Source organism: Berghia stephanieae, chromosome 1, assembly GCF_034508935.2.
Source record: "Berghia stephanieae isolate SIO BIC M18660-M18661 chromosome 1, UCSD_Bste_1.3, whole genome shotgun sequence".
Taxonomy (NCBI): domain Eukaryota; kingdom Metazoa; phylum Mollusca; class Gastropoda; order Nudibranchia; family Aeolidiidae; genus Berghia; species Berghia stephanieae.
This window is the reverse complement of record NC_088360.1, coordinates 21359966-21374314: the sequence shown is the minus strand read 5'-3', so window position 1 is coordinate 21374314 and position 14349 is coordinate 21359966. Positions and strand designations below refer to the sequence as shown.

Below are 14349 nucleotides of genomic sequence, written 5' to 3'. Positions count from 1 at the left end.
CATTTTCCTTTCTCTTCCTATTCTTCTTCTTTGACCTTCCACCGTACCTTGCATGACTGTCTTGCACAAGCTGTCACGTCTGACCAGATGTCCAAACCATGCAAGTTTCAGTGTTTAAACAAAGGTCCCTCTACTGTCTTCCCGCTAGATTTTCCACATCTCCAAGAACCGCCTTATTAGTTATGTGTTCCAGATATGACACTCTGATCAAACACATCGATTCGACACTCTCTAGTTCCCGTGTCAGATAATACAATAATATCGATTTGGTGTTTTGAAATGATATTTCGATACGATATGCCCAGTAGTACTCGTCCACTCGTCCACTCGATCTAACCATTGAACTGATTCTATCTTATCGAAATCTTGATTGTAAACATTGGAATTGAATGGAAATAGTTCGGAAGTATAAATAAGAGAACGGAATTACAATTGATACATGAATTATGATTCCATTCATATATTAGACCGTCAACAAATGAAGCAGATTTGTCAAAAGTAAGCTTTTTAAGACTCTTGAGTTTGTTGAATCTAACTAATAAAATTATTTTTATTTTTAGATTTAGACGTAGAAGTAGAAGAGTTGTTATATAAGGGTCATGATGATGACTAATTATAATGATAATGCTTTTCTTTCATGATAATATGAATTTACCAACCGCAGAGAGAGAGAGAGAGAGAGGAGAGAGAGAGAGAGAGAGAGAGAGAGAGAGAGAGAGAGAGAGAGAGAGAGAGAGAGAGAGAGATGCGCCCCTAAAGTCAAAGACAGCAGACTTTAAAATTGGAAGTATCAATTGCCAAGGACCTTCTTGACAATTGACAAATCGTCTATTGACGTTTATTGCCAAGGCAAGGACCAAGTCAATCTGTGGCATTGGTTAAGTTAATAGGCGCGAGGTCCCTGCCGCCATCTTGCTTTATTTACACAGGGATTGAGTTGCCACCTTGGCTGTTTTTGATAAATATAGCAAAGCACCACCTTGGCAAAATGAGGAGAAGGAATGCGAAAGGAGAGGGAGAGAGGGGAGACCTTCCATAAGCTACTACTACATCCTAAGTATTCTTGTTCTCGTAGGGGTTTTGGGAGGGGGAAAATTTTTTTTTATTAAAGTCTCCCCCCTACTAGAAGTTCTAGTGTAGGGGGTTGGGAGGGGGGAGACTTTTTAAAAAAAAAAAAGTTTCCCCCCTCCCAAACCCCCTACTCTAGACTAGAACAAGAATACTTGGGATGTAGTAGCTTATGGAAGGTCTCCCGGAGAGAGAGCGCGCGTATTTTGAAAAAAAAATACTAAATGAAACTAAACTCTCTCTCTCTTTCTCTCTCTCTCTCTCTCTCTCTCTCTCTCTCTCCCTCTCTCTCTCTCTCTCTCTCTCTCTCTCTCTCTCTCTCTCTCTCTTCTTATCTTCTTCTCTTATCTGCAGTCCTCTTCTCTCTTACTTATTTTTATGCAGTCTCCGTACAAGGTAACCTAGCCTCAGGATCTACGTGTACACGGTAGCTCCGGTAACTAGTTTGCCACTACAATACAAGCAATGGATGGACCTCGCTCTGTATGTGTGCGTGTGTGTGTGTTATTTTTAAATTCAAACAATACAATTTAACCCATTAAAGGCGAGCTTCAAGGTTACTGTGTATAAATGTTACCGTTTACGTAGATCCTGAGACTAGGTGCCCGGTACCAAAATATCTGTGATATTCCTCTTTATCACGAAGTTATGCATCTTTAATTGAACCCGTCTAAAACTTTTAGGAAAAGCGAACGGCAATTTCCAGTCATAACTTTCTTATGGGCGAGTTGGGTCACAATTTGACTCCCACTGCTGCTGCTCACTAAACTGCCTAAAGTTACAGTGTACGTAGACACTCCATTTTTTATTTTAATTTTAAGACAATATTCTTCTTTATTAGCATCCTAATTAATAGAGTAGTATTGGGTTTAAGGTATGATGCTTCTTCTTCTTCTTCTGATTATTATTATTATTATTATTATTATTATTATTATTATTATTATTACTAGGCCCATGATAGCATTAAGATGTCACGTCTGCGTATGTGTAAATGTCGATTGTTATCATTTTGTAATACTTTATCATTATCAGTATTTGTTTACCACGTTTCTGTTTTTGTTGTTTTTAAAAACTTTTTATCATGTTTTAATACGTCTTGGAATACTCTAAACCATCTGGCCATTGTCTCTGTGTAAACAAAGCAAGATGGCGGCAGGGACCTCGCTCCTTTAACCAATGCCTGGAACAGTCAGAACCTCGTTACAATGAATTACTATTAAAGGCACGGTTTGGGTCTTTTCTAAAAATTGGGTGGGGTTCTTGACCTTCCATAGTGGGCAGGGAGGCACTTATTGTGTTTTTAAAAAATCCCCTTATATGTTTTCCAACATGCTTTCTCTGTCCTTGTCATGGAATGAGATTACTTGGTTTTGTCCTTTTTCACTCTTTTTATCATCATCAGTATTGCTTGTAAGATTGTCATGTGTGAATTCAACCAACAAACCATAATAATAATAATAATAATAATAATAATAATAATAATAATAATAATAATAATGATAATAATTATATTATAATAATAATTATAATTATAATAATGTACTTTATTCATCCAAAAGGAAATTTTTGTACAGACGTATTAAATGCAGACAATGATACATACATATAAACATAATATACACGTAAATAAATGTAAAGTAAAATTGGGTAATAGGTTTAGTTTAATAATATTGTAAGCTGTAAGAATAATTACATAGTATAAATTTCAAGGGATGTACAGATTATATAATTGTAAAGATATAGATATCTAGTCAATGTATATTGATGTCAACGTATAAGAAAAAAAATTAGTAAAAAGCTAAGAATTTGATACAGTATAATAATATTGGAAATTGACTGAGAAAAATTACATAATATAAATTACATGGCTAATATAGATTAAATAGGTAAATTGTAATGTTGTAGTAAGTGATTTTATAAATTGATGTTTAAAAATTGTAGGTATGGAGTAATTTTAAAGAAGAAGATTCAAAGTTAAAACAGACATAGACCAAAATTTATAAATTATTTTCCTCATTAAAAATTCTGCAACTGTAAATTTTTTATTTTGTTTTTTAAGATTGTCGTAAGAATGAATGGATTCAACCAACCAACCATCATGTGTATTCAATTTTTTATTTTGTTTTTTAAGATTGTCGTGAATGAATTCAAGCAACGAACCATCACCAAGTAATTTGGAAGAACATTCTCCAACGGAACGGACTAGTCTGATGAATAACCACGTTTTGGATACCGGTCACGGTTTGGATGGACTCGCAGCAACACGTAGTCACAGGACTAGCTCTGAAGTCGATGGAACTCAGGTAGACAATTCAACATTGTATCTTTTCAATTGAATGAATCAAGAAAGATAGGTATATGAAAATTTAAAAGAGAAACTCTTTATTCATCTCCAAGCCAAGGGGAATTTTGGTATTTAGGGATTATTCCAAGGGTAGATTCTGTATGGGGTTTCTGACCTCCCACAGTGGGCAGGGAGGCACTTACTGTGTCTTCTATCCCCCTATATCTGATTTCCAACATGCTTTCTCTCTTTGTCTTGGAATGAGATTATTTGGTTTTGTCCAGGCCCTGGCCGGATACCCTAGCTGGGAGGGAAACAGTCAAATGTATTGTTAGATTTTTGGGAGATGATATTTTTTGTCTTGTTAATCATCTCTCTGTTATGCACTGTATTAAGTTTTGTTTACATATTATATATGATTTGTAAACATTTGAGTGTGTTCCTCTTATTAGTGGGGACCTGTGCTTGTGTCTAGATGAGACTTTTCATCATCATCATCATTGCCTTTTTCACCCTGGGTCAGGGTATAGGCCACAGACAAACCACAGTTTCCATCCTTCTCTATCCTGAGCTATCTTTTAGGTGATGTCAAACTAAGTACTTCGATAGTGTGCTTATGGAATCTACAACTGTTTCTTATTTGAACAATTTCCCCTTTGTCTTACCTTTTCTTGGGTGCTTTAGTTGTAATTCTAGAGCTTTTTACTATCAAATTTTCTTCCTTTTTACTGGCATTGATATGACCTAATGTGTTGCAGGCGCCGTAAAACCCTTAAAAACATAAACAAGTAAACAAGGGTAGATTGTAAAAACTTCTGCATCATCCCAGAGTGCAGTGTCACGGTCTGCACGACTGTTCCCACCTGAAGCCTTTCCATTTTCACCTTTTCATTGGTGCAGCGCTGCAAAGTGAGCAAGGGTGATGTGACTTGCTCAAGGTCACACAGCACAGCGGATAGTCGAACGTGGTACCTTTTGGATACGAAGCAAATACGATTTTGTGCTGTATCCCTCCCCCACCCCTCCCCCAACAATTAAGTATGGTCTAGCCCTATTCATTGATGAGTCTGCACCAGAGCCAGGTTTGTGTTCGAGTCAGACACATGACATCATGATAGAAAATTGACTCCTTGACAATTTCACCCCGTTTACCAAATCTGTATAGCTTTTGAGAATTTAAAACATTTTATGCTTTTCTTTTACCAGTTAGTGAGACAACCCCCCTTCCCCCCCCCCCCCCACAAATAAAAAAAAAAGGTAGTCCTTCAAAGCCATTAGTCCCATCTCATTTTCCATAGCAAGAAACGGACAGTAGCAATTGCTTGCTACCCTCTGGATAGGACACTAGTATCTCTCAAAGTACTTTCCATCAGATCTACTAGACCCAGCTACCCAACCTCTGCTGGGTGGGGGGGGGGGGGGGGAAGAGTCAGATAAAATCTCGACTGCACCCGGGATCGATTTCAGTCCCTTTGCATGTGAAGCGAGTGCTCTATCAACTGAGTTATAGATACCCGTTCTTAGTGGGACAAAAAGGGATAAAAGGTGTTGGACATATATCCATTTCCCACATGAGAAATAACGTATACAAAACAAATTCCCATGATTGGATGATAGTAGCGGAAAGATGAGATCCCCCAAACCCTGTTTTTAGCTAGATTCCCCCAAACTCTGTTTTTAGTGAGATCCCTCAAACTCTGTTTTTAGTGAGATCCCCAAAATCTGTTTTTAGCGAGATCCCCCAAACTCTGTTTTTAGCGAGATCCCCCAAACTCTGTTTTAGTGAGATCCCCCAAACTCTGTTTTTAGCGAGATCCCCCAAACTCTGTTTTTAGTGAGATCCCCCACACTCTGTTTTTTAGCGAGATCCCCCAAACTCTGTTTTTAGCAAGGGCACAATTAAAAAAAAAATCTTCTTTATCTTTGGCTATTTCACTTGGACTCGCATGTTTTCCCTTTCTCTCAATTTTGTTGAAGAAAATGAGTTTCCTGTAGAAAATGTTAGTTATGTGGGATTTCGTGAAGACACTCGGTTTTTAAAGTATTGTGGGTAAGACGTGTGAAAGGGCTCTCATTCTATAGAAGCTGGAATCACTGCTCAATCATTTGACATGACTGCATCAGTCCATTGAAGGAATGGTCAACAATAAGTATGAGGTCAACGATAAGTATGAGGTCAACAATAGGTATGAGGTCAACAATAAGTATGAGGTCAACGATGAGTATGAGGTCCCTGATAGCTCAGTTGGTAGAGTACTCGATGCAAAGGGACCATGGTCGATCCTGAGTGCAGTCAAGATTTTTCTCTTCCCTGTCCACCCAGCAGTGATTGGGCAGCTGGTTCTGTCAGAGCTAGTGGAAAGTACTTTGCGATAGACTAGAGTCCTATCCAAAGGATGGCAATCAATTGCTATTGTCAGTTTCACACCATATAAATTGGGATTAACTCTGTCTTCCTGGGCCTACTGGTTCTCAAGCATTATGGTTAGGTCTGTTGACTTTACCTTTTCTTTGTCCACATTCAGCAACCACCACCGACAACTGAAGATGCTGAACGCATTGGAGCACGACAGAATGCCCGAAGAACACATTCAAGACCAAGTAGACGCCAAGGAAGAGAAAGCTCCCCTCAGAGAAACACTAATGAGGAGGAAGATGAAGACATGTTGATGTATGGGGCCAAACACGTCATCATGTTATTTGTGCCCGTCACCATCTGTATGGCCGTGGTTGTGGCCACCGTCAGCTCCATCTCCTATTACACAGATAATGGAGGTTATTTGTAAGTCTGGCTAAATACTTCCCTCAGCTCCATCTCCTATTACACAGATAAGGGAGTTTATTTGTAAGTCTGGCTAAATACTTCTATCAGCTCCATCTCCTATTACACAGATATGGGAGTTTATTTGTAAGTCTGGCTAAATACTTCCCTCAGCTCCATCTCCTATTACACAGATATGGGAGTTTATTTGTAAGTCTGGCTAAATACTTCTATCAGCTCCATCTCCTATTACACAGATATGGGAGTTTATTTGTAAGTCTGGCTAAATACTTCTATCAGCTCCATCTCCTATTACACAGATAAGGGAGTTTACTTGTTACTTGTGATTCTGGCTAAACACCTCTATGCCATTTTTGACTAACTTGTCTCATTATTTTAAGTAGATCTCAAGCGGTGACTGTGGGAACTGGCTGTAATTTTACCACAGGGTTTAATAGATATAAATTTATCACCTTGTAAAGAGATTTTTAAATGATAAGTTTAAGTTTTTGAGTTAGGACTTTTTCTCTCTGTAATTATCCTCTAAATTCAGAGACTTTGATAACGCCTGACAATGGGACAATTTCGGGCTGACTCCAAAACCAGCTTGTGTAAGGTGTTAGAGAATGGCCTTAGGAGTGTCATGCCAAATACCAGGCCTTAAGCTGGGATGTGTTTTGAGATCTACTCAAAATAAAGTAATGTGTAAAACACTGAGTCAGCATTTTAACCATGTCACCACCTGATGACAAAAAAACATTAAAATAATTTATTTGAAAGGTTAGAGTATCTCATTTGAAGCAAACAACTACATTTATGCTAATAAACGAGCAACAAAGATATAATTTTGATTTTTATTCCATTGGAAAACCTATCAGTTCTTAGTAAATGCATAATCGTTGAATAATGCTTTGAATACATTAAATAAAAATTTTAATCAATGATTGCAGAATATTTTGCACATTTTATTGGTGTGAAATAAGGTGTAAAAGACGACTGATTGGCGATGAATGCAAATCCAACGTTTTTAGTTTTGGGTCAAATTGTCATTCAAGCAGGGGAAAGATACAAATTATGGTGAATAGAAGTATTAATACCATACCATTTGGTTACAAAATATCTAATAATCATACTTGGAGGCGTGGAATAAACTTATTCTTTCATTTCTTTGTATTTATTAAAATCGTTATATTTTTAGCGTGCACTAACTCATACTGGCAAGCTCGTTGTGTTATTGGGCACGATAAAAATAATAAATACAATAAATAATAAGTAATAAATATGCTTAATAAATACAAAGAGATTAAAGAATCGTATATTGTAGTATACCATTCCCCCACCCCGCCCTTATTTTTTTATTTATTTTTTCTTAACCCTCTCCTTACCACCCATAGGAAAATCGTCACATTCGTTACGATGTAATCGACAATTTTCTCATTCTGATTTCTCTTGTACAACATGACATTTAAAGAAATGCTTTGATTACAGCTATAGATACTAAACACTGTGTTATAGAACTCACTTGTTACTTTTTGTTTGAGTAAGAAAAGTCTATTTTTTTGCTGGATGGGTGTGACTTGGGGGAAATTCTAAAAATAGCTGGTAAAGAGAGAGTTAAAAGGATTTTGAAGGATTAAAATCTTTGTGCTGGTAAATTGTTGATCTGTAAAGTAAAGTAAAGTTTATAAAAATTTTATTTCCTAAAAATTATGAATTTTAAAATTTCAATTAGGCCGGTCTGTGTCTTCACTTCATGAGATGTAATACATTTTAAATTGTTTTTGTTATTAGCTGAAGAAGGGTTTTGAGCCTGAAACATTCTGTGTTTAGCATTTTGTTGTAGTTTAAAGTGTTATATTATTATTCATTTTTCTACATTATTTTCTTCAATGAATGAATGAATTTGCTTGGTTATGATTTGTATTCCATTTATGTCGTGTCAGTTTGTACACGCCATTCCACGACCCGACTGAGGACACGGGTACCAAACTGTGGCAATCCATGGCCAATGCCTTCATCCTGCTTGGCTTTATAGTCGTCATGACAATCGTCCTGCTTGTCTTGTACAAATACAAGTTTTATAAGGTTTGTTAGCTTCCATCCTCATCATCATCATCATCATCATCATCATCATCATCATCACAATGTGTGAAATGGCTTTTTCCATCTCATATTTATTTTATGTTTTTGGATGTCCTTATCTATTTATGGCATTTTAAAAATTGGCCAATTCATCTTATGTCATTATTTATTTATTGTATATTTTTATGGCCAATTCATTTTATGTCATTATTTATTTATTGTATATTTTTATGGCCAATTCATTTTATGTCATTATTTATTTATTGTATATTTTTATGGCCAATTCATTTTATGTCATTATTTATTGTATATTTTATGGCCAATCCATTTCATGTCATTATTTATTTAATGTATATTTTTATGGCCAATTCATCTAATGTCATTATTTATTTTATGTACGAGGGTGGGCTGATATATAAGTACCTTTTGCCTATAAATCAAAACATATTTTAGGGCAATCATGAAACTTCACACACACACACACTCAAACTATTCTTCTACACTCGTGTGCAATAACTAATTCATGTGGCATCATTTCCGCTCATAATTGAGTGACGTCACAATCTTACTAAGGCAGCGCAGTTGAGGAAATGGCAACACATTATGAACTTCTCGTCAAACAGAGCTCTGTTATAGAATTGTGCAGCAATCATCCGTCAAGCCATGAATACCATTTTTTGAAAGTGAGTTAGAATTTTCAAATGAGATTTCCCGCGACAAAGGTGTTTAATCGCAAACGCTCAGGTTGGCCACTCTCTGCATCCGATACAGTAATCATGAATCAATTGATTAATATTTATAATTATGGCAAATCGAAAGGTAAAACAAAAAGATATTGCTGATGAAGTTGGGATTTCAAAAGAACGAATACACCATATCGTGACTTTTCTCTTGGGCGACAGAAAAGTCTCTGCCTGGTCTCAAGACAGCTAACTTCAGAAATGAAAGGGCAGAGAAAAGACATTTTTACACAACATTTGAAATGATACGACAAGGAAAGAGAGACTTTTTTTTTGTAGAAAATCGTGACTGGTGATGGATCTTGGGTCTACCACTACGACCTGGAAACCAAGTTCAGCCAGTGTAGTAAAGACATAAATCTTCTCCAAGCCCAAGTAAATTTAGAGTTATTGTCTCTGCCAGAAAGGTCTTTTTTTCTGGGTGGGGTTCTGTGTCTTCTATCCCCCTATATCTGTTTTCCAACTTGCTTTCTGTCTTTGGTTTGGAATGAGATTACTTGGTTTTGTCCAGGCCCTGGTCGGATACCAGGATCCCTGGCGGAGAGGGAAACAGTGAAATGTATAGTTATAGTTTTAGGAGTTTATATTTTTTGTCTTGTACATCATCTCTCTCTCTCTCTCTCTCTCTCTCTCTCTCTCTCTCTCTCTCTCTCTCTCTCTCTCTCTCTCTCTCTCTCTCTCTCTCTCTCTCTCTCTCTCTCTCTCTGGTCGTATGACAATGCACAGCCACACACTGGTAGTATGACAATGCACAGCCACACACTGGTAGTATGACAATGCACAGCCACACACACACAGGTAGTATGACAATGCACAGCCACACACACACACTGGTAGTATGACAATGCACAGCCACACGCTAGTAGTATGACAATGCACAGCCACACACATGTAGTATGACAATGCACAGCCACACACTTGTAGTATGACAATGCATAGCCACACACTGGTAGTATGACAATGCACAGCCACACACATGTAGTATGACAATGCACAGCCACACACACACTGGTAGTATGACAATGCACAGCCACACACTGGTAGTATGACAATGCACAGCCACACACTGGTAGTATGACAATGCACAGCCACACACACACACTGGTAGTATGACAATGCACAGCCACACACTGGTAGTATGACAATGCACAGCCACACACTGGTAGTATGACAATGCACAGCCACACACATGTAATATGGCAATGCATAGCCACACACTGGTAGTATGACAATGCACAGCCACACACACACACTGGTAGTATGACAATGCATAGCCACACACTGGTAGTGTGACAATGCACAGCCACACACTGGTAGTATGACAATGCACAGCCACACACACACTGGTAGTATGACAATGCACGGCCACACACTGGTAGTATGACAATGCACAGCCACACACATGTGGTATGACAATGCATAGCCACACACTGGTAGTATGACAATGCACAGCCACACACTGGTAGTATGACAATGCACAGCCACACACACACACACACTGGTAGTATGACAATGCACAGCCACACACTGGTATTTTGACAATGCACAGCCACACACACACTGGTAGTATGACAATGCACAGCCACACACTGGCAGTATGACAATGCACAGCCACATACTGGTAGTATGACAATGCACAGCCACACACACACACTGGTAGTATGACAACACTGGTAGTATGACAATGTACAGCCACACACTGGTAGTATGACAATGCACAGCCACACACTGGCAGTATGACAATGCATAGCCACACACACACACACACACTGGTAGTAATAATAATAATAATAATAATAGATCTTTATTGTCCATAAATATGGCAATTTGTCATTTAGTTACACTTATTATAATGTTAAACGATAACTAAGATTGAACAGATATTTCACTCCTACTTATTTTCTCTCTCTCTCTCTCTCTCTCTCTTTCTCTCTCTCTCTCTCTTTCTTTCTTTCACACGTGCGATATACACAACATAAACATATTCATTTCGTTTTCAATTTGTTACGATTGTGGCAATTCGACACCAAAAATTATCATCATTATCAATTGGTCAGTTAATCTTACATTAAATAAATTAATCAGTTAATCAGTCAACGAATCAATCCTTGGTTTTTCTGTACCATATGAAATATTCAAAATTTTTATTGCTGATGGAACGAACGTTGATTTATACTTGTTAGTTCTACATTTAATCTGACAAAACCTTCTCCCAGATGGTAAAAGACTAAATTCATGGTATAAAATATGTTTTTTATTGTTGGTAATTGAGAATGCTTTCCTTTCTATTGCTTTTCCATGAATTCTTTCTACTCCATCAAGAGGATGGTTTATTATTTTTGATGCCTCTTTGATAGATTTTGAAATTTTTGATTTATCTTTAAGTCGGCATCCTCCAAACCATATGGTGCAGCCAAACGCAATTACACTTTTAATCAATGAGTCATAAACTCTTAACATAGTAGTATGACAATGCACAGCCACACACTGGTAGTATGACAATGCACAGCCACACACATGTAGAATGCCAATGCACAGCCACACACATGTAGAATGCCAATGCACAGCCACACACTGATAGTATGACAATGCACAGCCACACACATGTAGAATGCCAATGCACAGCCACACACATGTAGAATGACAATGCACAGCCACACACTGGTCGTCAAATCAAGGCGCATTAATTCGAATCAAACTTCCGACCCTACAGCACTCTGCATATAGCACAGATCTTGCCCAATTTGACAATTTCTTGTTTACTGGCGCTCTAATGACCTGAACGAGTTGAAAGCACCGCAAATCCCTTTAAAACCAAAACAGAACAGAGCAGTGTTAGCTGTAGGTCGTAGTAAAGGTCATAGGCCCTTTGTATTTCCTATTATGGGTAAAGGTACTAGGTTTTATTTTTTCTTTTAGGGTTAGTTAAAGGAATACTTGGGTTGGTTCCTTTAGCTCGAGGAATCTGAGGAAGGTCTCCCCATCTTTTTATATCAATTTATTTTCATGTCATTATCCTTCTAATTCCTAATTCCACCAGTGCCTTGCATCACCATATATGACCCATCACCATAGATGGCCCATCACCATATATGACCCATCACCATATATGACCCATCACCATATATGACTCATCACTATATATGACCCATCACCATAGATGACCCATCACCATATATGACCCATCACCATATATGACCCATCACCATATATCACCCATCACCATATATGACCCATCACTATATATGACCCATCACCAGACATCACCCGATGTCACTCAGTATATAGTCGAGCTCTGAAGAAACGCGTTTTAAAAAAATTTGTTCTTCAACTTGTGTTTGATTGAAATGACCCTCATGGCAAAAACTCTCAAACCTGGGTCTTGCAAAACGTACCATCATTAGTGGTATGACACTCGCCTTTTGATAGGAGGGGCCTAAGTTCGAGTCCCATTTTCAGCTGTGCAAAATTGAGTCCTTGGAAAAGGCTCAGTAACCACATTCTCTCACCGTTCTCAAATGTAAAATTAGTACCTGGCCTTTAGTAATGGTGTTGTCTTTGAACAGAAGTGTGTTATCGCCTAGCAGGCGTCATGTCTCATCCTTTATGATAAATGGACGCTTTTTAGGACAAGTGGGCTATCCCAGATTTTTCGGTCTTTTAAATCATTACATAGGGGTCCAAAGTGGGCGTTGCCCTACCCCCTGAAAGGTTTCAAGCATCAATTTCGTTTATTTGCTTCGTTATCGGTATAAACTGCCTTGTGTTTTAACTGAAAAAACAATGTATACATAAGTGTAAGTGGGCTAACCCTTCAAACATGGCTTCAATACGAGACATGTCGAATTCATGACTGCATGAAGAAAACTCCCCACCAAACAACAATGCCATCATATCAGATAATGTTTTGCTTTTCAATTGTTAGTGTAATGTGTTAAGACGCGTAAAAAATATAATTTAAGGCATTAATAATGCGTTTAATGTAGGAAATTTGATTAAATTGACTGCATGTGTGAGAGGGACAGCCCATTATTTCGCAACAGACATGTCCATGTGTAAGACAGGATAGCCCATTTAACTAGGGATGGCCCGATGTGCAAATTGGGTGGGATAGCCCTTATTACATAATGTAAATTCTTTGCTCAGTAATGTATTTGTTGTTTTCTTTTATGACTATCATCGTCAAGTACAATTATCATTCCACACAGAAAGTTTTGGAAAAAAATATTGAATAGTAATCGAGTAATTGGCCATTTTAATGGATCGAAATCTTCAATGTTGATTTTCTCAAAACAGTAAAATCTGGGATAGCCCACTTGTCCTTAAAAGCGTCCAAAATGGCACTGTTGGCTGAGGATGCCTTTGAAAGTGATTTGAGCCTGTTTAGTGTAGATTGTCTAAAAGGTGGAATGATCCATTTGGTTTATTTCAGGTCATTCACGAGATTGTCTCATAGGTGGAATGATCCATTTGGTTTATTTCAGGTCATTCACGAGATTGTCTAAAAGGTGGAATGATCCATTTGGTTTATTTCAGGTCATTCACGAGATTGTCTAAAAGGTGGAATGATCCATTAGGTTTATTTCAGGTCATTCACGAGATTGTCTAAAAGGTGGAATGATCCATTTGGTTTATTTCAGGTCATTCACGAGATTGTCTAAAAGGTGGAATGATCCATTTGGTTTATTTCAGGTCATTCACGGATGGCTTGTCTTGTCGTCAGTATTGCTGCTCTTCATCTTCTCATACATGTACCTGGAGTAAGTAGTTATCTCTCTCTCTCTCTCTCTCTCTGTCTCTCTCTCTCTCTCTCTCTCTCTCTCTCTCTCTCTCTCTCTCTTTGTCTCTCTCTCTCTCTCTCTCTGTCTCTCTCTCTCTGTCTCTCTCTCTGTCTCTCTCTCTCTCTCTCTCTCTCTCTCTCTCTCTCTCTCTCTCTCTGTCTCTCTCTCTCTCTCTGTCTCTCTCTCTCTCTGTTTCTGTCTCTCTCTATTTCTTTCTTTCTCTCTCTCTCTCTCTGTCTCTCTGCCCCTCTCTATCTGTGGGGTTCCTGACCTCCGGTGGTGGGCAGGGAGGTACTTACTGTGTCTTCTATCCCCCCATATCTGTTTTCCAACATGCTTTCTGTCTTTGTCTTGGAATGAGATTACTTGTTTTTATCCTGGTCCTGGTTGGGAGGGAAACAATTAAATGTATAGTTAGTTTTGGTAGATGATATTTTTTTCCTTTTAAATCATCTCTCTGTTATGCACTATATTATTTTTCCATTTACATATGTATGATTTGTACACAGTTTAGTGTGTTCATGGTGGTGGGGACCTGTGCTTGTGTCTGGATGAGACTTTTAGGTGATCTCAAACTAGGGATAGTGTGCTCTTGGAATCTACACCTGGTTCCTATTTGAACCAATTCCCCTT

At 38.0% G+C, this 14349-nt stretch overlaps 1 protein-coding gene across 1 annotated transcript in view; it reads left to right on the top strand.

Moving 5' to 3' along the window:
- The first annotated feature begins 271 nt into the window (after positions 1 to 271).
- LOC144970276 (presenilin-1-like) overlaps positions 272 to 14349 on the top strand; it is a 52314-nt gene continuing 38236 nt past the window's right edge. Inside the window, exons 1-5 of the mRNA XM_078909748.1 lie at positions 272 to 498; positions 3200 to 3371; positions 5878 to 6134; positions 8057 to 8198; positions 13628 to 13695. Of these exons, the coding sequence (XP_078765874.1) occupies positions 3210 to 3371; positions 5878 to 6134; positions 8057 to 8198; positions 13628 to 13695 (629 nt within the window). The 5' untranslated portion in view covers positions 272 to 498; positions 3200 to 3209. The remainder of the gene's footprint in view (positions 499 to 3199; positions 3372 to 5877; positions 6135 to 8056; positions 8199 to 13627; positions 13696 to 14349) is intronic.